The sequence below is a fragment of the Hyperolius riggenbachi genome, chromosome 4 (assembly GCF_040937935.1).
Source record: "Hyperolius riggenbachi isolate aHypRig1 chromosome 4, aHypRig1.pri, whole genome shotgun sequence".
NCBI classification, from domain to species: Eukaryota; Metazoa; Chordata; class Amphibia; order Anura; family Hyperoliidae; genus Hyperolius; species Hyperolius riggenbachi.
Genome location: NC_090649.1, coordinates 155,008,355 through 155,034,145, shown reverse-complemented (window position 1 = coordinate 155,034,145; position 25,791 = coordinate 155,008,355). Strand labels below are relative to the sequence as shown.

General features: G+C 44.1%; 1 protein-coding gene across 1 annotated transcript; it reads right to left on the bottom strand.

Annotated features, from left to right (window-relative positions):
* Positions 1–1,455: 1,455 nt before the first annotated feature.
* On the bottom strand, positions 1,456–24,086 carry SELENOT (selenoprotein T). Its single transcript, XM_068279259.1, has 6 exons — positions 23,891–24,086; positions 18,601–18,711; positions 15,350–15,476; positions 9,522–9,609; positions 5,002–5,157; positions 1,456–2,121 (listed from the first exon to the last, which is right to left on the bottom strand). The coding sequence occupies exons 1-5, from the start codon at positions 24,037–24,039 to the stop codon at positions 5,030–5,032; spliced, it is 603 nt and encodes a 200-aa protein (XP_068135360.1). The 5' UTR covers positions 24,040–24,086; the 3' UTR covers positions 1,456–2,121; positions 5,002–5,029.
* Between the last annotated feature and the right edge of the window lie 1,705 nt (positions 24,087–25,791).

The window sequence follows — 25,791 nt, the reverse complement described above, 5'->3', positions numbered from 1 at the left end:
AAAAAAGAAAAAAAAAAAAAAAGTCCTGCAGAAGTCCAAAATGATGGCACCTTATGGCTGGGATGCAGCTTCCCCCCCCCCCCCCCCCGTTTAATAATATGTAGATTTTACTGATATTAGAAATTGCTTTCATACAGGTTTTGTTCATTGAGGGAGCTTTAGTAATAGTGATTTGTTAGTATACAGCTTACCATTTCATTCGATCTGACAGGGTTGGACCAATTATTAACAAAACCTGGGGGAGGGAGCCAGGCATAGCCAAGCTCAGATATTGGTTTCTGGTAAGCATTTTAAAAGTGGGCCTACAAACTCTGCAGATTTAGTGCACCTATACAGTTACCAAGCTACAAGTGCCTGATAGCAACCAATTAAGCCTTATCCTCCAAATAGATCTTCTTACCTACAACATTTTTCCACCAGCAGATGCATGTTGTACTGTATTATATATTTCTTGCTCCCCCATTCAGGTTTGAGCAAACTGGACCCCATTTAAAGAGAACATAAAACAAAAAAGTTTCACTTACCTGAGGCTTCTGCCAGCCCCCTGGAATGATCTTCCGGTGTAAGTTTTGTTACCGCCGACTTGCAAGTTGACAGTTACTGTGCGGTCCCGGCCGGGCACGTCCTCGTTCGCACTCCCATCACCGGGAGTGTCTTGTGCAGTATGAGAAAATCTCTACGCCTGCGCAGGACCCTCCCGGGTTACAGGAGTGTGAACAAGGACGTGCCCGGCCAGGACCACAGAGATGGAGCGGCCATCGACTGCCAGAATCATAATCAAGCCGTGGCGGGGGATCGGAGGATAGTTCAGTACTGGCATAGGGCAGCTGTAGGGGGCAATTCAAGATTATACTAATGTGCCCTGCTTGAAGAGGCACCATAGTGACACACAGAATCCAGTACATTTTCTGAATACACACTTGTTAATTATCCTAGTTTCAGCATCAGAAACACTTCCTATAGCTATATATTGGTATGTAATCAAACCCTACTAGTGTTGCTTAGCCTAAGCTGTTTAGCTATGCAGAAATCTCCTCCCAGAGCAGTATATTTTGTACTGGCTTCGGAATACCCCAAAACAGCCTTACTACAGAGCTGCACCTGCCAGCAGTAAAAATTGTCAGCACCTGGAAAACTTTCACAATGTAAATCTGGGAGAGAAAATTTTTTACAATGGGCAAACGCTAACTAAATGAATATTGTAAATAAAAAAAAAACTAGCAATTTCATAAATTGTTATTTTCACTACAGTTCCTATTTAAGGCCTTTCCTGCCATCCCCTCCTGTTAAAGTCAATGAATCTTACTGCCTCTAACTTGAACAGAATCCTTTCACTGTCCACACATTGGCCAGATAAAATTCCCCATAGAGGGATACTTTTGGCTGCAACTTGCTGGGAATGTGAGCTTGCGCTTCTAAACTCAGAGCAAAAACAAAGACAACACAAAAAGAATATTACTGTAATGATAGGTTTATTTAACTTAATTTGCATCTTCTGTAAAGAGGATCGGTATAAAGGCTCAGTTTAAAAACTCTACATCAAGTTGAATACATCAAACAGCTGGAGGTTCAATATGCACAGCCACCAATATAGTTGCAATTACATTGCCAACATCTTGTTTATAATTTAGAATAACTTAGTGATCTGCAATATAATTTCATTAAAGATAGAACATTAATAGAAGTTATACATCTAGGACTGACAGCTGCGGGTCATCTGGGTCATTTAGAGCATCACTTTAAACTATAAAAAGGAACAGATTCTTATAAAAATTAGATATCAAAGACAAAAAATATGTCTTAAGTGGAAACATAAATTACATAACCTAAATACTGTAAATTATGCATAAAAAAAGAAAGGTTTTAATGCCAGCATTATGTGAATTATGGAACAGTGAAAGAATGGCTTAAAGAAAATCTGGGATGAAACTACAGTATATCATTGCACTGTCTGTAAAATTCCACAGGAGGGCAGCACACAGAAAATCTTGCATTTAGGACTTCGAAAGGCACAACGAGTCGGCAGAGGGACATCCAGCCTGCACTAACAGGAACTGTCTTCAGAACAGGCCTTCATAAGGACCAGCCCCGCTGACACCTTGTTAAAAGTCCACGTCATGCCTGATGGGGAGAGAACAAAGAAAATGACATTTGATAATCAAAAAAAAGGCATTGGCATAGCAATAGCAGCTGCTATGGGACTCTGGAGCATAGGGGGCCCACCACTCACTTTCTTATGTTGCTCCACCCTCTGACTATGTCTCAGTGCCCATGAACTATGTGCAATGTTGATTGCGTACGAATGTAAATTGCCCAATTAACTCATATCCATAGGGTGCCACGGATCAGTTGCAGCGTGACCAGTGTGAACGCCCATTTATAAAAGAGGAGCCATCATTCACTGTTTAGCAATGAGCGGAGAACGAACAAAAAATGCCTGTTCTCCACTCAAATGGGAACAGAGCCTCAGTGTTAAAGGGAAGGTTCTGAGGTGTTTAACCACTTAAGAACCGGGCTCACTCTGCAGTATCTGTGCTGCGTGGGCTTTCCAGCCCGCAGCACAGATCGTGATTACAGCAGGGCAAAAAGACTCTCTCTCTCTCCCCCCCCCCAGCGCCGTATTGATGTAAACAGCGTGTTTACATTACGCATGCGAGCCGCGGTCGGCGGCTCGCACACTGTTCATGGAGACACCCTCCGTGAAGTGGCATGGCATTAAGCGGCAGTTTCCATGCAAAACCACAAACGACCAGCCGCCGACTATCGGCGTTAGCTGGTCGTTAAGTGGTTAAATATCAACAATCTACTTACTCTTACGTGGGGCTTCCTCCAGCCCCTGGCAGCTGTCCTGTGCCCTCACCGCAGCTCCGGTGTCCCTGCCGGAGGCCCAGGGTCCCCTCTGGTGCAAGATGTCTACTGCGCTCCAACGTGTTGCTCTCAGATCCGCATTGACATCATCCGGACTGTACTGCACAGGCGCAGTAGTTCTGCACCAGCGTAGTACAGTCCGGATGACGTCAGCCGACCAGTGAGCCACATGCTGTAGCACAGAAGCCGACCCGGCGAGGTCTGCATCTGCACCGGAGGAGACCCAGGAGCCACTGGAGCTGCGGCGAAAGCACAGGATGGATGCAGGGGCTGGAGGAAGCCAGAGGCAAGTGGATTTTTTAATTTTAGGTTGCTCGGACCTTCCCTTTAAAAGGACAATTGTAGTGAGAAGTATATGGAGGCTGCCATATTTATCTTTTTTTAAGCAATACCAGTTGCCTGGCAGCCCTGCTGATCCTCTGCCTCCAATACTTTTAGCCATAGACCCTGAACAAGAATGCAGCAGATCAGATGTTTGACATTTTTGTCAGATCTGACAGATCTGCATGCTTGTTTCTGGTGTGATTCAGAGACACGTCTGCAGCCAAATAGAGCAGCAGGGCTGCCAAGCAACTGGTATTGCTTAAAAAGGAAATCAATATGGCAGCCTCCATATACCTCACTACAGTGGTCCTTTAAAGAGAATCTGTATTGTTAAAATCGCAGAAAAGTAAACATACCAGTGCGTTAGGGGACATCTCCTATTACCCTCTGTCACAATTTCGCCGCTCCTCGCCGCATTAAAAGTGGTTAAAAACAGTTTTTAAAAGTTTGTTTATAAACAAACAAAATGGCCACCAAAACAGGAGGTAGGTTGATGTACAGTATGTTCACACATAGAAAATATATCCATACACAAGCAGGCTGTATACATCCTTCCTTTTGTATCTCAAGAGATCATTATACACAGGCAGTGTGCATAGAGGGGCCAGGAGGGGGGAGATGCATCACAGAACCACAACACTGAAAAACTTGGCAGCCTTCCAGACACAGGCTGACAAGTCTGACAAGAGAGAGATAAGTTGATTTATTACAGAGATGGTGATAGTAGAACGTGCTGCAGTAAGCCAGAACACATTAGAATAGCTTTTGGAACTTGTAGGATGATAAAAAACAGGATGTAATTTTTGTTACGGAGTCTCTTTAAGAGTGCCTGCATCTGATGGCCCCATGACCTCTAGCTACACCACTGATTAAAGGGGAGGTCACACATCCTAGACTTCCATACAGGTGAGACAGCTATAGCACAACTGAATTATGATGCTGTAATGTGAACACTCGTTATACTTTAACCACTTCAACACGAAGGGTCTTTCCCCTTAACCTCCTTAGCGGTATGCCCGACACTGTGTCGGGCATACCGCCGGCTGTCCCCAGTATAATTTTTAGAGATTGTATAGCTGTAATAGCTTCAGTTAGCACTAGGCTAGCTAGCAGTGGTAGCCGGCATCCCCCGATTACTTTTGATCCCCCCCCCCCCGATCGCCCGTCAAATTCATTACTCCCCCTGGATCCAGCGATCGACGCAGCCTCCCTGCACATCTCCGATCCGCTCTATGGGGAGGATCGGGTCTGCGTATGACGTCGCCGACGTCATGTTCGATCCTCCCCATAGAGGGCTGCAAACCCTCCTGAGTGGTGTAACGCTCAGGAGGTTAAAAAAAAAAAACAGATATATTTTCACCCATCAGCGCTCCTTCCATTTATTCACCTATAACTTTATTACTACACATCACAACGAAACAATCTATATCTTGTTTTTTTCACCACTGATTAGACTTTCTTTGGGGGGTACTTTTTGCTAAGAATTTCATTCTAACTCAGTCTTAATGGGACTCCCACGGCGGGAGGGACGTAGTAGCCACGCCCCTGCACAGAGTTGTGGCACTTTGCAGGGGCGTAGTTACTCGTCCCGGCAGAGGGGTAGTGGTTAAATATAGAACCAAGTCACTGGAAATGCATATGCAGCCAACATACCCATCTCAAAAGAAAGACTTTTTTTTTACATAAACTGCCTGCCACCCAACTGCCCTCTAGAGGATAAATCTACTCATGTCTACATTGTTACTTTTTGTAAAACAAGACAGATGTGAAAGTCACATAAAAATAGAAATGTTCAAACACCATGCTTACAAAATAAATCTGGTGCTGGAAAATGTGGCTAGGAGCGGTGGTGATGTGGGATCGCATCCATGTGAACATTTAACTTCATTTCATTGTCGATTATTTGGACTAACTGCTGCACTGATGGGATATGTCCAGATTCTAGCTTGGACCACACAGGAACATCTGTGGAAGAGACACAGTTATGAGCCTTTAAAGAGGACCTCCAGTAAAAACAAGTTTAATAACATTCTGACTGCAATACCAGTATCGGTGAGTGTCAGGCGAAGTAACTCACCTCTCGCCCGTAATTTGTATTTTGAATCTCCGCCCACTGTCATTATTAAAACCTTCTGTTTTTTGTCCTAAAGGTTTCTGAGTCTGTGGCGTTTCAAAATACGGGAGTATGGGTGAGTTTCGTCACATGGCCACTTACAAAGAGGTTTACATTAAAGTTTTTCCAATGTACAACCTTGGTTGTTTTTAGTTTACCATAAAAGCTTTATTTGCATGGGAAAATACTAACCCGATCTATAGGGCGGCTGAACTGCGCATAAGAGCACGGCCGGCCACATTACCAAAGGATATCAGAAGACAACAAAGCAGCCACAGAGGGAGCCCACGCCTTGTATTTGTTTTTCTGCCCCTGCTTATAATTAATAGAAAAAACCCCTTTAAAATATTTTTCAGTTCTGAACCTTAAAATCAAATCTTACTCCCAGCAACAAAAAATCATTGTATATTTAAGACTAGCGAGTTTGCAGATATTCATTAAAACACCCAAGACCTGGTGCTGTATCATCTGACTATTACATTGGCGGGTTGACACCGTCCGTTCATGGAATCCTATGTAATTAAACCCTAACTGTCCCTGCGTCATCCTCCCGTCCCTGTGCCCCATGTGTTTTGGCTACTGCGCATGTGTAGGAGGATGGGGCCAGTGGGTGCGGTTGGACGGAGGTGGGCGCGTGCGCTCTGACATGCAGCCGTGGCGGCGGTGAGAGAAACCTAAAGCCCGTTTTTTAAATGGGCTTAGGACCTACTTGTAATATAGAAAATATGACCTGATGACCTGTGTGACTCAGCAATGACTGACTACAAATGGACTAATAAAGTCATACAGTCATAAAGCCACCAGAAACTGCCTTTTGAAGTTATTTAGTGAGCTGTGCTGTAATATATTGGAGGAGGAATAAGGAAGAAAAAAAATTCTGTCTATCATTCCAAAGTTAAATGATCTGCATAGACTACAGCATTAGATGGGGTTAGAATCAGGGGTGTCAAACTCAAACACAAAGTGGGCCTAGTCACGGGCCAACCTCAATGTCTACTGGCTTCCCTTATAAAAGTTCCCTCAGGGCCCATTCACACTTGAGCGGGAATCGCGCGGTTCCCGCTCAAGGCAAACCGCGAGCGTTTTTTTTAAAAACCGCTGCAGCATGCAACACATGGCAGTGTTAAACACGCAATTGTGTTACATGCAGTGGTTTGCCGGCGATTCGTGATCAGCATGCATAGCACCGCTAATCGCAATCACGCCAAAACCGCCGCAAGAAAATGACTCCCGCAAGCCGGCGTTTTGCGATTTTAGATGTGAACGGGGCCTCATGCCTAGTGCACACCATACAAGATTTACCTGCCTACCAATATGTTGGAAATTAACTATCTGCCTAGCAATTAAGCATTGCTCTACTCAGCAGGAGATAACCAGAAGACAATGCATCAAAGATAATGACCAGTCTCTACCAGTACTTTACAGAAAATAATCTAATTACAGAAAATATAACAGAAAATTGTATGGTGTGTACTAGGCATAATGGCTCCCCTCCAACCCCTATACAACTCCCTGGCATGTAGTGGTCCTCCTCCCTCCCCTATACAGTTCCATGGTGTCTAGCAGTGGCTGGATAGTGTAATGGTTAACGGCTCTGCCTCTGACACAGGAGACCAGGGTTCAAATCTCAGCTCTGCCTGTTCAGTAAGCCAATACCTATTCAGTAAGGAGTTTCTTGGGCAAGTCTCCTTAACATTGCTACTGCCTACTGATTGCGCTCTAGTGGCTGCCTCGCAAGCGCTTTGAGTCCGACAGGAGAAAGGCGCTATACAAATACTGCCATTATTATTAATTATTATTATTATTATTAGTTGCCTTAAAGGGGAACTGAAGTCAGAGGTATACGGAGGCTGCCATATTTATTTCCTTTTAATCAATACCAGTTGCCTGGTGGCCCTGCTGGTCTATTTCTCTGCAGTAGTATCTGAATAACACCAGAAACAAGCATGCAGCTAGTCTTGTCAGATCTGATTTTAAAGCCTGAAACACCTGATCTGCTGCATGCTTGTTTAGGGGCTATGGCTAATAGTATTAGAGGCAGAGGATCAGCAGGACTGCCAGGCAACTCGTATTGATTAACCTCCCTGGCGTTCTATTAAGATCGCCAGGGAGGCTGCGGGAGGTTTTTTTTTAATAAAAAAAAACAAAAACTATTTCATACAGCCAACTGAAAGTTGGCTGCATGAAAGCCCACTAGAGGGCGCTCCGGATGCGTTCTTCTGATCGCTTCCGGCGACCAGAAGTAACAGTTTCGCTTACCTTGTCGCCATGGCGACGAGCGGAGTGACGTCATGGACGTCAGCCGCCTCCGATCCAGCCCTTAGCGCTGGCCGGAACTTTTTGTTCCGGCTACGCTGGGCTCAGGCGGCTGGGGGGACCATCTTTCGCCGCTGCATGCGGCGGATCGCCGCGCTGCAGTGGCGATCAGGTAGCACACGCGGCTGGCAAAGTGCCGGCTGCGTGTGCTGCTTTTTATTTGAGCCAAATCGGCCCAGCAGGGCCCGAGCGGCAGGCTCCGGCGGTACTGGACGAGCGGAGCTCGTCCAGACCGCCCAGCAGGTTAAAAGGAAATACAGGTCAGCCTCCATATACCTCTCTCTTCAGTTCCACTTTAACCCGACCTCTCTACAGTTCCTAGTGTTTAGAGCTTTCCCTCTACCTCCCCCAAATGGCTTCCCTGGTGTTCTAGGGCTTCACCTCCAATATAGCTTCCCTGGTGGTCTGGGCCAAACATAATGCAAAGTGAGGAAACCACTAAAGGGACAAATTTAATGGTTCTAGTTTGACATGTATGGGTTAGATCATGTAAAACTCTAGTGCAAACAAAGTATGAATCTAAGCAAGGATTATTTTCTTGATGCATGCTAAAAGCATGCTAGTTCATAACTTGTGGCTCTAAAAGCCAAACATATACTTAAAGCGAGTAACATTATTTAAAATAAACACATGACATAACTGCAAATTAATATTGCATACTAACTTCACCGTCAATTCCTCTCAGAAGCTCACTACTTTCTTCTGACAACAAACCCTTCCAGTTCTGACAATATTTTGTCAGAACTGAAATATACCAGTTGCTGCCAGTTATATATCAGCAGCTGTCGGTTACAACTGAATGTGCAAGGTAATGTCCATGATTCCTTATGGTTCAAGTGGGCGATATTACAGTTTAACAGTGTGCTGACCAGTAAGCTGTTATGGGGTAATGGCCATTTTTAAAATGGAGGACGAAAAATAAATTCCATTGATCACAGTGGACAAATAGGACACAGGAGTGGAGAAAGAGATTGAGATGCAATGCAACTCTATGGGACACAAATCGATCGATCGATTTGATAGAACCAATGTCTGTTCGATCGATTCCATTTAATTGATCCATGGCTGTAATCGACCAGTGTATGGGCCCCTTTAGACGCTAACTGGTTCTCCCAAAAACTTACTTTAAACTATGGTAAAGATTATATTGTAAACTTCTGAGGACAATGACATGATAGCAGGAAAAGAAAGTTCCGCTACACCAATGGCTGGGTGAAAAAATTCTCCATTTACTGTCACATCAGTGAGTACAAAAAGTTAAAAAAAGCTCACGCGTATCGGAGCTCATGGCCCCTTAATCATAGCTTATGATAGCTTAATCGTAGCTACGGTATGATTAAGGAGCCATGAGCTACGATACGCGCGAGCTTTTTTTTACTTTTTGTACTCACTGATGTGTCAATAAATGGAGAATTTTTTCACCCAGCCATTGGTGTAGCGGAACTTTCTTTTCCTGCTGGTTGCTGAGCTTTATAGGTTCCTGGCTCATCTGTGTGTGGATGTTGCGGGTCCCCCCTTTTTGCCTTCTTGCTAACAATGACATGATACTTTGAAGCCCTTCAGATGCTTTGGTTCTGCAGTGCAAACAATGTGTTTCATGTCAGCAAAAGGTTAAAAAGATTATAAGCACCTGCACTGTATTTATCAGCCCTTGATCTACATTCTTTACCTATAAGGACACACTATAATATAGGAAGAGCTATTTCACCGTGATACACATCCCTCTGATCAAATCTTGTCTGTGCTACAATGCACATTTCCCAAACAAATGAAGCAGCATAAAACATGCAAGCTAAAAGATTAAAACCGGTGGACTGAGTTTACATAGACTTATGAAAATTGTCCAGATGCAAATTGCTTGACAGCTAAGGAAAACTAGAAAATACACAGAAACATTTACCATTCAAAGTGATCTCAAAGGCTCCGGTGGACATGCACTGGTTCTCAATCATGTTGCTCAGGAAGAAAACCATCATGCAGGCATAGACCTAATGGGGAACAGAACACACACTTTCAGCCCAAAGTAAAGCTTTGACAGTTTTCCAACCTTCCACACTGCAGGTCCATGCAAGTCCTAGTGCTGACAGCTAACTTTGTCCAAGTACACCAAGAGATCTAAAAACTACTTCACAGCTGGATATGCAATGTTCACACTGAAATTGGTCATTTGCCTGATGGTGTGATTTAAACTAGTTTTCTACAGTGTAGAGTATATGTGGCCTCCTCACCTCCAAGGCAGCAATCTGACATGTTCGAGTTATCTCCTACTTCCTCTATATGAGCACTAGATGGCATGTGTTGCCTAGCATTAGTGGACGGGATCTCTGACTGGCAGAAGGTACAGAAGAGCTGCAGTCAGATTTGCAGGGCTGCTGAGTCAGAGTCAAGGAATTGGAGCAATTTTGAGTACCTCAAGTCGGAGGTTTCATAAACATTGGAGCCATATTTTTTTATTTTTTTACAGACTCCACAGCCCTGCATATTTGTCAGGGAACCAGGGAGAGGAAGGGGGGCACATGTCCCACCAAATGGAAAATAGCAGGTCTGGCAAGTAAGAAATTACTGAACCAGTCCATTTTTTTTTTTAATTTAAGCTGTGCTACTATCTAGATAGCTACAAAGCTGTTGGGATTTAGAGTGTACCAGAGCTAATGAAAGGTAAAAGTTTTATATATACCTGGGGTTTCCTCCAGCCCCATAAGCTCGGATTGCTCCCACGCCGTTCACTTCAGCCAGTGTGTAAGAAAAGCGGGGACCCGGTACCGGAGCTGCGGGCAGCAGAGGATGGCGGCATGGGAGCAATCCGAGCTTATGGGACTGGAGGATGCCCCAGGTATGTATAAAACTTTTACTCATCAGCTCTGGTTTCCTTTAACCACTTCAGCCTTCAGTGTCGTTACACCTTATGCATCCAAGCAACTTTCACCTCCCATTCGCCAATAACTATTACTACTTCTCACACTGAAATGATCTATATCTTGTTTTTTCCACCACCATTTAGGCTTTCTTTGGGTGGTACATTTTGCCAAGAATTATTTTATTCTAAATCCATGTTAACAGGAAGATTAAGAAAAAAAATGATTTTTTTCCTCAGTTTTCGGCTATTATAGATTTAAAATAATACAAGCTACTGTAATTAAAACCCATGTATTTTATTTGCCCATTTGTCCCGGTTATTCCACTGCTTAAATCATGTCCCTATCACAATGTATGGCGCCGATATTTTATTTGGAAATAAAGGTGCATTTTTAAGTTTTGCGTCCATCACTTATTACAAGCCCATCATTTAAAAAAATAACAGTGATATATCTTGCCACAGACATAAAAAAAAAAAAAACAAACAAACAAACAAAAAAAGTTTAGTCCCTAAGGTAACTTTTTTTTTTTACAAAATAAAATGTTATGTAGCTATTGGGCAGTGTGGGAGGTAAGGGACAAACTTTGAAAGTAAAAAATGTCATTAGCTGGAAATTTTCATTTCCAGATGTAATTTTACTATTTGGCCACAAGTTGCCCTCACGGCTCACTTCTGCATGCATAGCATTACTATGCAAAGCGGAAGTAATGCAAATATGGGACAGAAGGGGATTTGTGAAAGACGGAGCAGTCTCTTTGACGGTGTTGGTCTTTCATACGGGGACTTAGATCAATGAATGGGAACTTTGTTGCCATTCGTTGATCTCCAGGCCAACAGAAGGCAGCGGGAGCACGCACAATCTCAGGCAGCGCCAGCAGTGCAGGCTATCTGGACGGAAATATCCGTCCAGATAGAATTAAGTGGTAAAAGTGAACCTCCAGACTAAAAACCTACTCAGCAGCACTGAAAAGGCTTTGTGTTTCTTTAACAGTTTCACAGCATCAGAACTTAGTTTTTCTTATCCTAGCCTAATTTTTAGCTGCACAGAAGAAAACTACCCGGGCATTTTTTCCCTAATGCTGTGCAAAGCATGATGGGATTTCTGATGATGTTCTCGTTCTGCTGTTTTGGTGCAATTTTTTTTTTCTCCAAATTTTGAATTTGAGATTTGAAGCCTAGTGTGCACAGCAGGGAGGGGTGATCAGGATACCGGACATTTAGAACTGTGTCTCATGCTCCCTGTCACCTCCTTTCAACCAAAAAGACGGCTGCCCCCATGAAAAGATGGCTGCCCCCATGAAATCAAACATTTGCCTGTTCTTTTAAAACAAAGTGGGTAAGGGATTATATTACCTATCTATTTTAATTAACATAACTTATGTTACTTAATGACAGTATATTTGTTTAGGCGGAAGTTCCCCTTTAAGGACCAATTTAAAAAAAATATATATCCACAAACATGTTTCAGCATGAATCAGACTTTTTAAAGCTTTATGCAGGAAGTAGACACTGCAGATTTATTGCAGGCGTTCTGTAAGCTGCAACAAATGTTTTTCTTTAAAGGTTATTATGCTGTTGCTCATCTTTTAGAGCAGAGAGGACGTTTTACATTCAGATCCACATTAAGCATGTGTGAGGCTATGAACAAGAACTACCACTTTTGAATCCACTAGATGTGTGTATAACTGATCCCACACAATGTTGTCCTAATTGTCCACCTACTAATGAGTGAAGCGCCTGCAGTGAATGGCAACATGCCTCACTTAGCTAATCCCCCATCCAGTCTCTGTAGGATGCAATATGGTATTGCAATGGGAATATAATTGGTTTGCGAAAACAGTAAATTAGAAGTGTGTGGAGCAGCAGGCTTTCCACTATCTATTTTTCATTTCAATTTGAAAAATACAAATAGATTCTCTGATTGATTGTAACAGTTGAAATATTTGACCAATGTATCACACCTGTATGTTCTATTTTTACCCAATTATGCTTGGGCCTATAAATTAAGAACATTGCCAATTTACACCATTAAACTTTCAAAGAAAAAAAAAAAAAATAAAAAAAAAAAAAATCAGAAAACTCTGTCACTCCTATTTAACATACCAATAAAAAATACATTTTGATTTCCCTATACAATTGATATTTTTTTTCAAATTGCTGTAAAATGGATTCTTTTTACTTTATCATGTGTGGCGAACTTCAGACCTTGAGGTACTTGAGAGATACTGCCTTTAGGGCTCGTTTCCACTGTTGCGGTGCGGATTCACCTGGATTCCACCACGGTTGAAAGCGCATGTGGATGTTTCCCCGCGATTTTGCATCCAATTTCGCATGGCTAAGAAGCAGGCGAATTTAACCATGTCACTGCATGTGTAAATTTCCGTAACATTACATGTGAAATCGCACGCGAAATCGCGGGGAAAACCGCATGACAAAGCCGCATGCGATTTCCCTATTAAAAGCATTCCAGCCGCACGCGAAATCTGATGGCTCTGCTGTGCAGATTTCCCCCGCACACCAAAACGCACCCGCACAAGTGGAAACAATCTCATCCACTTGTATTGCCTATGCGAATCCGCATGCAGTGCCTGCATGCAGATTCGCTAGAGTGGGAACGAGCCCTCAAAGAGAACCCGAGGTGGGATTTAATGATGTTAGTGTGCACAACCAGCCTCTGTGCCCCCAGGGCCTGTTTAAGCAACAATGGGGCCCCAGGGCAAAATAAACCTGCCCGGCCCCCAACAGATACCCTAGAGCAAAAATTGGCATTAAGGGACCTTTTTTGCAGCTGGTATAGTCAGGGTTTGAAGCCCCAATCGGTCGGAGCTCCACATTCTGGCTACCCCAGCCTGCATGGGGGACAAGGGGTTAAAAAGTTTCAGGAGGGGGGACCCCACATAATTTAACCTGCCTGGCGTTCTATTAAGATCGCCAGGGAGGCTGCGGGAGGGTTTTTTTTTAATAAAAAAAAAACTATTTCATGCAGCCAACTGAAAGTTGGCTGCATGAAAGCCCACTAGAGGGCGCTCCGGAGGCGTTCTTCTGAACCACTAATGCTAGGCAATGAGCGGCCTTCCGTGTTTCGCTTACCTCGTCGCCATGGCGATGAGCGGAGTGACGTCATGGACGTCAGCCGACGTCCTGACGTCAGCCGCCTCCAATCCAGCCCTTAGCGCTGGCCGGAACTTTTTGTTCCGGCTACGCTGGGCTCAGGCGGCTGGGGGGACCCTCTTTCGCCGCTGCATGCAGCGGCGATCAGGTAGCACACGCGGCTGGCAAAGTGCCGGCTGCGTGTGCTGCTTTTTATTTGAGCCAAATCGGCCCAGCAGGGCCTGATCGGCAGGCTCCGGCGGTACTGGACGAGCTGAGCTCGTCCAGACCGCTCAGCAGGTTAAAAAAAAAAAAAAAATTCCCACACTCTAAACATAAAAAAAAAAAATTGGGAAAATAGGAAAAAAATGCCAGGGATCTTCATACAGCCATATTGCGGCTGTATAGCGATCCCTGGCCAAAGCGCTGCGGCTGCGTATGGACCCCCTGGAAACCCCGTCAGGAAATGTATTGCTCTTTCTTTTGATACATGTAAAATTACACTACCGTTAGGTACTAAAAGTGACATTTACCGTATTTAAAAGTATACTTTTTTCCTTCTAAACGTTAAAATCGATTTTCTCAAAAACTATAAGGTCTTTTTGAAAAATAGTTTTTTCCTCTTATTCCCAATGATCTCCTTAACATATCCTGCAAATTTAGGGTTTCTAGAATTTAAGGTGGATTTGCTATTAACCATTAAAGTCGGCTGGTTTTTAAATGTGTATTTTTTTTCCTTTGAAACTTTAAAATCGATTTTCTCAAAAACTATAAGGTCGATTTGAATTTTTTTTTCCTCTTGTAGCCACTGGGGGCCCCTACAAGCTCTGGGGCCCTGGGGCAGCTGCCTCCTTTGCCTCTATGGTAGCGCCGGCCCTGTGTGCCCCACTATCACCAGCCTCTGTTGCCCTATGGTGTGCCCCCAGGACCCCCCTGCGCTCTGCTATCCCCAGCGCCGTGCTAGCGACACAGCGTGTCGCCAGCAGGCTGTTTACCTGTGACTGTCAGCGCCGCTACCCCGCCTCCTCTGTATCGGCGCTACCCTTCCCTCCGGCTGATTGGAGCGCTTGTCAGGCTTGTCAAGGGAGGATTGCAGGAGACTTCGGGGGAGCCAGCGCTGGGTTGCCTGCAGCTACAGCGGAGGGGAAAGCCTCATTGGGACCCTGAGGCTTCCCCCTACCGAGGTGAGTACCCCCCAGGGGAATTTTATTTTTGTTACAGGTTCTCTTTAAGAATACCAGTCATGAGACATGTGAAAGCTGCAACTGCTTATTTGACTTTAAAAATGTTATCTTCTATTTGGTAGTTTTTCTGGATTCTCACCTGGAAGAAGTAAGAAGACTGGACATGTCAATAGAACGTCTGATTTGCAGCCTTTAACCAGCAATAAATATTTTATATTACAGCCAGGCGAAAGCCATCTTTCAAGGTTTTTAATGGCAGTAGAATTTCTCACAAGACAAGTATACAGTACTGTAACAAAAGCCCAAGATACCTTCTGCAACAGTTGCTATAATGTGTATGCCTTGTTGCTGTGCACTGTGCCCTGTCTTAGCATTGCAGTGTTTGGTCTCAGAGCACAACTGCCTGTTACTTGGATGCACAAGGAAAGATGATGTAACATCTAGTAACAGAATTATTAGATAATAAAAGGCATTGAAGAGCTAGTTGTGACAGAGAAAAAACACTTGTAAGGTTTGGAAAGGAGATTAGAGAAGTTTAACCCATTTGGCAATATGCTTCATGCAATATTTTCTAAGCAAATATTACCATGATCTTACCTTATTTTCTTGTCCCCACTGCCAAAGACTTGGGGCTTGCATGCCAAAAAATGCAAATGGATCTTTTCCCACAATTATGAATCCTATTAATACTAGCTTGAATATAGACAGGAATGAGGCAATATGTCTAAAAAGAAAAAAAAAGGTACATGCTGTTAAAGAATCTAGGCAAGTCAACAAAATGGTCATAAATGCAAAAGAATGTTGACTGGGTTGCTTAATAGGCCTCTCTATTCTAATTCCATACTAGCCTTGTACAGATGTACCAGGACTGTTGTCCTGCAGAAATCTTTTACTAGGGCAACAGGTTTCACTATAGGGAGGCTGTGCGGCTCACAACGAGGTGGTCTTTATTGTATCTAGCTAAGTGTACAGTGGCCACCTGATGTCTTTTAGTGATGCCGGGTGGCTGCTGTACATACACTAGATACTGGTCAAACAAGTAAAGATCACCTCAACTGAATACAAATGTAGGGTGCGACACGTAGTGTAGCAAACGTGTGCCTAGATTTTGATTACCGTGTACCCGCAAGATTTCCTCACTTTCTACAGTGCAGCAACTGAGAAAATACTACTCACATGGCAGTAAATACCAATGCTAAGGGCTATTCACATGTACATCACACGGTCATTAAAAAAAGAAAAGAAACAAGTAAAAGGAAAAAGGTTTTATCCTTTTGTTTTGCGTTCCAGTCAGTGTCAATTTTAACAGAACACAAATAAAGGAACTCACTGAAGATTTCCAAAGTTCCTTTTTAAGTTTGCATAGAGTTAAATCACTAATCAAATAAGCAGCAATGCCCGTTAGCTTGCAACTTTGCTACAAGTATTTAGCCAATATCCTGCTGACACACGAACACAACAAACAGATTGCTTGAAAGCAAGTACACATCATCTGAACATTTACATCAGACCAATAAGGTAATAATTTTTTCAAGTTTGCATGTAAACTGTATGCAATTGCATCTCCTGACCACCTGGACTGACTATTACTAGCTGCATGCAAGACTTAAAAATGACTGTCAGTGACTATAAACCAATAAGTAATCCTAACATTTGCATAGCGCTTTTCTCCTGTTGGATTCAACATTCAAGAGCTGCAGCTACTAAGGGTGTGCTCCAGAGGCCACCCTACAGTGTTATGGTGGCCACTAATGTTCCAATCATTTTCATCCAATCTTACCATTTCTATGTAATATAAGGGACTGCCTATAGTATCCATTCATTAGATTCACTCATTTTATTCTTCTACTACATAGATTTGGTAAGATTGGATGAAAAAGATTGGATCATTAGTGGCCACCATTAGGGAGTCTTGCCTTGAACTCGCTGAATATGTACTGACTCTAGCCAAGATTTGAACCCTGGTCTCCCACGTCTAAGGCAATGCCCTTAACCAGTACACTATCCAGCCACTAAATGTCACGCGGTGGCTGGGTGGAGTGGGGAAAAGACTCCTTTGCCTGTGATCAGTCGAATAGATGCACCAGGCTGACCGCTGGCCAAGGCGTCAGGGGACGGACTAAATTCTCAGCAGAGGCGGTCATTATAGGCCTTGGCGGAGTTTAATCTATCGTGTGCACAAGGCTTTAGGCTCTACTCCAATAATGCGTAATTTTAGGCCAGTGAGTGGATATACAAATTATTTCTCTACATGCCTGAAAGACGAGCACACAATCAGTACTGCTGGGTGACAGAATATCTGTATCTGATTAAAGGGGCACTAAAGTCACAGAGTGTAGTAAATCATTCAGGAGATCCACTTTTATGTTAATTATTCTGGTTTCAGCCACGTAACGCACACCTAAACACAATCAAAATGTAAGAGGTAGCCATAACCGGGCCTTCTCTATAAACTGTGTGGGCACTCAGCTTTGCTAACTTTCCCTTAATATTGGAGCAATGCCCCCAAATGAAGGGTGTATGCTCCACACGTCACACAGACATTCTTTGTGCGTGCTCGCCTTGGCTGTGTGCTGGAGCCTCTGCTGGGACCATCCTGGGCATGTGCGGCTTGCAAATGTTTCCAAACCATGGATACCCAGAATGCTCCCGGCAATGGCTACTGTGCACAGCTGTTTGTGAGCACAGTTATTTAGTATTTATATAGCTCCGACATCTTACAGAATATAGATTGTCTTGTCACTGAACTGTCCCTCAGGTGGGCTCACAATCTAGTCTCTACCATAGTCCTAAGTCTGTATGTATTGTGTAGTGTATGCAACGAAGTCTAGGGCTAATTTAGGGGAAAGCCAATTAACTGATCGGTTTCCTCCCACACCCCAAAAACCTACAGGAGTACCCAGAGGAAACCCACACAGACACAGGGAGAACATACAAGCTCCTTGCAGCTGTTGCCCTGGCTGGGATCTGAACCAGGGACCCAGCGCTGCAAGGGGAGAGCACCAACTACTACGCCACCGCACTGCCCCAATCAAAGATAGCATAAGGAGTGGACACAACATACACAATACTCTGCTGGGTCCAGTCAGATCTTTAATTGGGGGCATAGCTCCAACATGGAGAGGAGGCAGACAAAGCTGGGGGTGGAGACATACAGTTATGCAGACACTAAAGACCCCAAGTACGGCCACCTCAAATTTTGAGTTCATGTGTACTTTCACTTTGCATGAAGGCTAGTAACATCTCTACAGCTTTGGTCCTGCACAATCACCCGAGAGCGAGTCCAAATCCCTACCAGGGACAGTGCCGGATGTGTTTGCTGAGGCAAACAGCTGTATATGTTGTACATTATCTTCCAATGGCTACCCAGAGGTGTCTACACAAGCAGGAAGGATCTCAACCACAGGGATTGAGTCTCGATCCCTCAAATGAAAGTTCAGCATTGAGTACCGTATAGATGTAGCACATTCTGAGGCTATGAAAGTGGGGTGACGATGTAGCACAAGAAAGGCTACCAACAGGAGTACGGAGGGGAACAATGCATTCAGCCGAGATGATCCGGTACTCGAGATCTCTCAGCAATAGCATTGCTGGGGCTGTACACACACTATTCTAGACAGAGCCATCCTCAATTGACTGCCTTGGCTGAGAACCCTGTAGTGTGCATACAAAGCTTAACGATGAAAGTCTTGATACAGAAATGCAGCCAAACTAAAGAAAGTCACCCTGTTTTTCAAATGTATGTTTTAAAAAAAAAAAAAAGAAATATCTTGCATAAGCCTGTGGCTTATTCTTTTTCAGAGCAATCTCTAACATAATCAACATTGAGAATGTGGAAAATTACTCACCTATAAAAGGGGTGGGGAAGGAAATTCTCTCCTTCGATGCGGATGTCTGGGTACCGCTGGCTTATAACCCGCATGTACTCTTCAAACACCCGCCGGTAACCTCAGGAGATGCTGCAAAAAAGCAAATATACATCAGTACACCTAATAACAGCTGCAGAACTGAGAGTTAAAAGTAATGGTAACCCCTTAAGGATTAAACTTAAAAGGAAATGTGCGTGCCACACAAATGTATCTGTACATTACACTTCAAATTGTACTGAGCATTTTCTTCATAAAAAGCTTGGCTAATTTCATTGTTCATTACATAACCAATGCCTGACGCACGTTTCACGACACATTTTGCTTTCACAGAGGCTCAGTGAAAAAGTTCAACAACATCAGGTATACTTATTTACAGCCAAGTAGGCACAGATATAAATCAAAACTGGTGACCATAGCCATCAGAATCTAATATTAATAGATTAATATCTGCAGTAATAAGAAGATTCTATGTATAGTTTCGATTGACTTAAACATGTTGGGAAAAACATGTCAGGCTGGTAAATCTAACATAAAATTGTATGGTGTGCAGGCATGGGCTCACAAGTCCAAAAGGACTTTAGCTCGGTATTCAAATTAAGTCTAATTACTTCACCTGTAACCACAGACAATAGGGTATTAACTTACCCAGAAGTCTTCGGTCCCGTCTGCGTTTCATTACGCGTCCAAGACTCACTACTGCGCATCCTTTTTCAAGCCGGAAAAATTGAAGCGCGTTAATGAGTCCTGAAACGCGGCTTTCATTACACCTGACACGTACTGACGGGACAGAAGACTTCTGGGTAAGTTAAACCCCCGTTGCCTGTGGTCACAGGTGAAGTCAGACTTCATTTGAATACCAAATTCGAGTCCTTCTGGACTTGTGAGCCCATGCCTGATGGTGTGTACCTAGCATTAGACAGCATGCCGGTCTCTGTGTGCTCTGCTCCATAAAAGAAAAAGCAATATACCGTATATTTTGCTAACATGTTTTTCTGCTTCTTATTCAATGCTTTAAATATAATTAAGACAACAAATATCTCTAAGCAACATGGTCAATACTTGAGCTTCAACATTAACCTTGGGGAGCCACATCTCCACCTGTGTTTACTATGCCAACAACAAAACAAACTGCTTGTTTGGGGAAGAGAAGCACTGCAGTGCTAGAAATGACAAGCTATACATGTCAGCTTTATTCCAACCACTTGCAAGAAGCAAAACAAACTGAGAAAAGTTAAAATAAGTTTATGATCTAAACCTCGCAGATCATTATCTGTGAGGTGTGTCTTGATCACAGTAACCAGATTCCTGTTGGCATTTCCTTTGCGTGATCTTACAAGGAATCAGAAGTCTTTGTACAGCAGCTGTGGATTAGGTCGTGCTACTTGTGGGAAACAGATTTGTGCATTTGTAATCCACTCTACGTTTAGTCTCATGTAAACCAGCGATATCCATTTTTTTTTGTTTTTACTTCATATATGGCAGTTAATCTGTACAAAACCAAACTACTACAGAAATTTACTTAGAATCTGACACTTTTTAAAGTGGACCTGAATTCTTGCACAGGACAGAAGGAAAACAGAGAAATGCACCCTGTATGCATTTAGAGTTTAGCCTTTTAATTCCCCTCATTTGAGTCTAATCCCAAAATGTAATTTGATCTCTCCACTGTGTCACATGACTGCCTGCTTATGGCAGGTTAACAATATGTCTGCTTCCATGAAAGCAGGAAGTAGACACTGCAGATTTTAGGATTTGTATCAGCTGTAACAAAGAAATGTTTTTCGTTTAAAGATTATGTTGTTGTTTATCTTTTAGGGCAGAGGAAGTTCTAAGTTCAGGTCCACTTTAAATTATAAACCCATACATTATAGTGTAGCAGGACCCCCCATATTAGACGGCACCGATATGTAGAGTTGATAAACAGCGTTGAAGCCTATGACAATATGCTGGCTACCACTGTTTGCCTTATTAGCCCAGCCACCAAGCCTGTTTAACAATGGCGCTAGTATTACAGTGCCTTGTGCCGATTCATGTGCACATGCCTGCTTCCAGCTATGCCTCCTCCCCCAGTGCAGTTCAGTCATGGCACACACAGACATCTAGAATCCTATTAGGCTGGCTTTTCTTGCAGTCATGCTCATTCTGTGATTTTGAGGTCGGTTGTACAACTGGCGAGAGCACTGCAGTGCTCCGCCCCCCTCGTATCACAACAAAATATATTCATATGACCCTGCAGCAGAGTGCACCAACAGAGTCATATGCATATAGCCGACCTCCCCCACGCTCTTTGCCCAGTGACGTACTCCTTGCTGGACAGGAAGTATGTCACTGGGATTCCCAGCTTCCCCATCATAATTACGTCGCTCCGCACATGCTCGCCGCAATTTATCTAAAATTACTGCATCGCCCATAGACTTCCATGCATTGCATTGCTGTGGAAGTCCGACGGTAGCACGCTGTTAACTTTGCAGTGATTTGGAAACTTCTGGGTGCAACGCAAAAAAACAAGGTGTCCTAGTGTAAAAAGGAGCCTAAATGAGACAAATGATCTAGATTGAAGAAGCATGCAGGCTGGGATTCAAATGTAGCTGTCCAGCCTCATTTGGGAACTTTCAGATATACATGTTCCTTCGATATTACAGAGATTACTTAGCAAAATACTAATTGATGCATTCACTGCAGCCGATTTTGTAATCAAGAGGCATAAACTGAATGAAACAGTAGACTAAAGCCCCCATACATATGCTGGACTCACTGCTGTCCTCCAGTCCCCCGATTCCGAGCATGACCCCCCCCCCCCCCTTCCCCAAAGAAAACTGACAAGAACTTTACAGTAAGAAGCTCGGGCCCACGTCTTCGGGCATGAGTGCGGCCACACCTGCACAGGATACCGGAGCTGCTCATGCATGGCCGTGCTCACGCAGGTGCATGCCTTTCTAAAAGAAACAGCTGAACATGCATCCTTGCGTGCTGCTAAAGACGCATTTCCATTACATTGTAATGGCGCCACATCTGGGTGGCAACTGAAGCACTGATGCAGTACATTTACTGTAAACCAGGCCTCACACCAAAATCCAAGATATCAGTTTCCTAAATCAGCAATGCTGTCAATGGTTCTTTTTGGAGTGAAGGCGCTTTGAATTTTCTTCAAGGCACCACTGGGTAAAAACAACTACTGAAATGTCATTATGACATTTTTTAATAGGCAGCAACCAATCCCCCCCCCCCCCCAAAAAAAAATAAAATAGCTGGTGATGCTTATTAGGCCACATTCCCCCTTCAAGTAGTCAGTGACCCCCCATTGGGCAGCCCCCTCCAAGTGGTCCCTGACCCATCCCATTTATATCAATGTGTGGTTGCATTACCTGATGCACAAAAGATGGGAATGAATGCAGGGGCACCCCTGGGAGGTTATCGAGGTGCATTAGCTGGAGAAGCCCTGCTGTAAACTAGAATTATAAAATAAAATTATATTCTGGATCTGGACAGAGGTATGGTTAGTACAAATACCAGGGCTGTGGAGTCGGTACAAAAATCTTTCAACTCCAACTCCTCAGTTTATGAAACCACGACTCCCACTCCAGGTACCCAAAATGGCTCTGACTCCTCGACTCTGACTCCTTAGTCTAATGCTTAACAGGGCTTTGGATTTTGTACAAAAATCATCCGACTCCCGACTCCTCAGTTTATGAAATCAACGACTCCAACTCAGACTGCCCAAAATTGCCCCGACTCCCCCTCGACTCCACAGCCCTGACAAATACGGGCACTAACCTAGTTCAGAAGGAAACCTCATATGGAAATTCTGCAAACATGATTGAGTGGAAAGCACCCCCTCGAACTGCTAGGTTTCAGATAGATTGTAGTAAACTATGCCACGCTATTGAGCCACAATACCAGAACCCAAGTATGGTGAGAGATAATGTATAAATCTAATGTGGCCATTTAATTTACATGGTTGAAGTAAATGTCAACTGTGCTCAGTGTTCAGGATTTACTGTTAGGCACATGGTCCACAAGTTTAAAAGGCTGAACAAGGGTTAACATTAAGGATGGCCAATACGATGATAGTTTTGAGTTGATGCACTTTTTGTTACAGTAATTTTATGTAACTTGGAAATGGACCAATCAAAAATTTATCAGCCACTGTTGTCCCAAACTGCATACAATTAACATAAGTTTTACAACAAAAAAATTAGCATCTCCTTGACCAGTAAGGTTCCAACGAGGGCTGTGGAGTCGGTACAAAAATCTTCCGACTCCTCAGTTTATGAAACCACGACTCCGACTCAAACTCCGACTCCAGGTACCCAAAATTGCCCCGACTCCTCGACTCCTAATACTTAACAGGGCTGTGGATTTTGTACAAAAATCATCCGACTCCTCAGTTTATGAAATCAAGGACAACGACTCCAACTCCGGGTGCCCAAAATTGCCCCGACTCCGACTCCACAGCCCTGGTTCCAACAAGGTCAGATAGTTCCATAAGTATTGAGTCAACACAACGGATTTTACTGTTCATAGGCAATATGAAGGGGTCACTGCTGAGCATGTCACTTGTATTGCCTGATGTCATGTACCTCAGGTATGCTGTATGACTGCATTTTCTGCACTGCCTGTTTGTACTGTATCATGTATTTATAGTTAAGTGCCACAGATTATGCTGGTGCTGTATAATCAATCTTGAACATCCCACCCCTTCCTTACTGATTGTACCCCCATACTCCAGTTACAGATTAAGTCAGATGACACCTGTCTACTGGCAGACTGGTCACTGTACCCCACCCCATACTCAATAATAATTATATTCCATACACCATTTCCGGATAAAGTCAGGTGGCACCTGTCAATTGGATGGGTAGGCAGATTGGTCACTGCACCCCTTCCTCACTATTCACCATACCCCAGTTACAAATAAAGTCAGATGGCACCTGCCTACTAACAGACTGGTCACTGTCGCCCACCCCTTAATCATTATACCCAATACTCCAGTTCTGGATAAAGTCAGGTGGCACCAGCCTACTGGATGGGTAGGCAGACTGGTCACTGCACCCCACCGCTTTTACTCCATGTGTCATCAGCCTCACTACACTAGTATTGGCAGGCCATATGCAGGAAGCAAAGCAGCCCAGTGCCCATCCCCCACCCGTCCCAGCCATTACTCAGCAGCAGCCAGCCTGCTAATAATCCCGGGCAGCTGAGCGCCCCTCTGTGGAGGAAGGTGACCGGACACACATGAAGAAGGCCTGGCCGGCCATGCCGCACTCACCAGATCTGAAACTTGAGCAGCGGGCCGGCCGTGTACTGCATCCTGAGCTTCTTGCTCGGTAAGCCGTTCCCGTCCGCCGAGGCCCCGTTTAGCACGCTGGCCAACACCCCGCCAAGCAACAGCAGCCACGGCACACTCCGCACCGCCATCCTGCCCTCCGCTACTGCTGCAAGCCTGGATTCCAACCCTGCCTTGCGTCACTGCGCAGTGCGCACAGCCGTGACACACGTAGGGCGGGGCAGAGGCTCTAAGCAGCCATGTTTGTTGTGGGTATTGGGTAAGCGAGGTGTTCGGTGTACTAATGCTGCCTTCTGGTGTATAACTAACCACCAGGAATGCTGGTCTATGACATGTTTCTGAGTTGGTACAAATGTATTGTAATTTTATCAGTAATCTAATTATAGCCCTGTGTGGTAGAATGTCCAAAGTTTTGCTATAGTGGGTGTTAAAAACTGCACTGCAAGAATCTGAGGCTTCAGGTTAAAGACAGAACGCCTTCCTGTAAACATTTTTTCAAGCCCAAGCGATTTTTAAAATCACCCACAAAACGCTTGTGCGATGAACCTCTATGAGAAGGTTCATATCAGCGCGGTTTGTGTGCTGTGCGTTCAGCAAAGCGGTGCCTGTACCATTTCTGGGACATTAATGGAAGGTACAGAAAGAGTGCTAAACGCTCACAAAATCGCTTTGTGCAGCGATTGCGTTTGCTTTTGCTTTTTTAAAAATAAATACGTTATATTTATTATTTTCCGGGTCAAAGAGTTCACTTCCTGACTTGCGTCAGGGAGTGTATGTCAAAACAGCCCTGGCAATGCGCTTAGAAAAGCGCTTTTTCAAAAACCAGCGCGCAGTGGAGCACCGGGAGGGGAAAAAACAGCACACAAAAATGCAAAACTCTTGCGTTTTTGTTTTTTAGGTGTGAATGAGTCCTCACTGTGTGTGTAATGTCTCAATACCTAACCTCACATAATAAAAATATTGATCATTTAAATTACTGATATTTAACAATACACTTACATGGCACCCAGCTGCTACAGCATCTGGTCCCCAACTCACTGCCTGGGTACCCAAGTACCGATAATTAGCACAGGCGTCAAATTAGTTGCCTTCCAATCCCTGAGTCTATTTCACCAGATCTGTCTGCAGACACCTCCATGCTAGCAGAGTAAAGGTGACCATACATCGGGCGACTTGGTGGCTGATCGACCATCTGATTCAATTATTATAATCGAATTGGATAAAAATCAGTGCCACGAAGCACATGCTCGACCAACAATGCAACCAATTTCAGACCGAAAATTGGTGGCATTGTCGATTGCGCATACTGCAAGATGTTGGGCCGACTTGCTCGATCAGGTGCGCAGCAGGAACAGCGTGCAATTTCTCGATGATCAATGACCGCAATTAAAGCATCGGCACTGTCCTCCCTAATGAACAATGTTCCCCCCTGTACCCAATGTAAGGTATACATTACCAGTCCGAGGCCTCTACTTGTCCACCACTGCTCCGGGCGCATTTCGCTGTACATACACATGCAGCCCACGTGGTTTTCTAGTAAGAGTGCGAGTCTGACATCACACACGCTCACCCTTATTAGGAAACCATGTGCGGTGCACGTGTATGCAGAAGGAATCCCGGAAGCCAGCAGGGGACAAGCGGAGGTCGCGGAGAGGTAATGTATACTTTACACCGACGTGGACGTGGCGGCAGCCCCAAGACCGCCTAACACTGATCAGCATAAGGTCCTTGGGGCATGGTTTGCAGGAGTGAATCGCGGGTGCATCCCCGCTCTGATGGCGGAGCTCCTCTCCACGTTCAGTTTCATAGCAGCGATCAATTCCCCGCTCGATTCCACATGCAATTCTCTTATCTTCCGTTCGTTTTTCTTATCTTTTTGCATT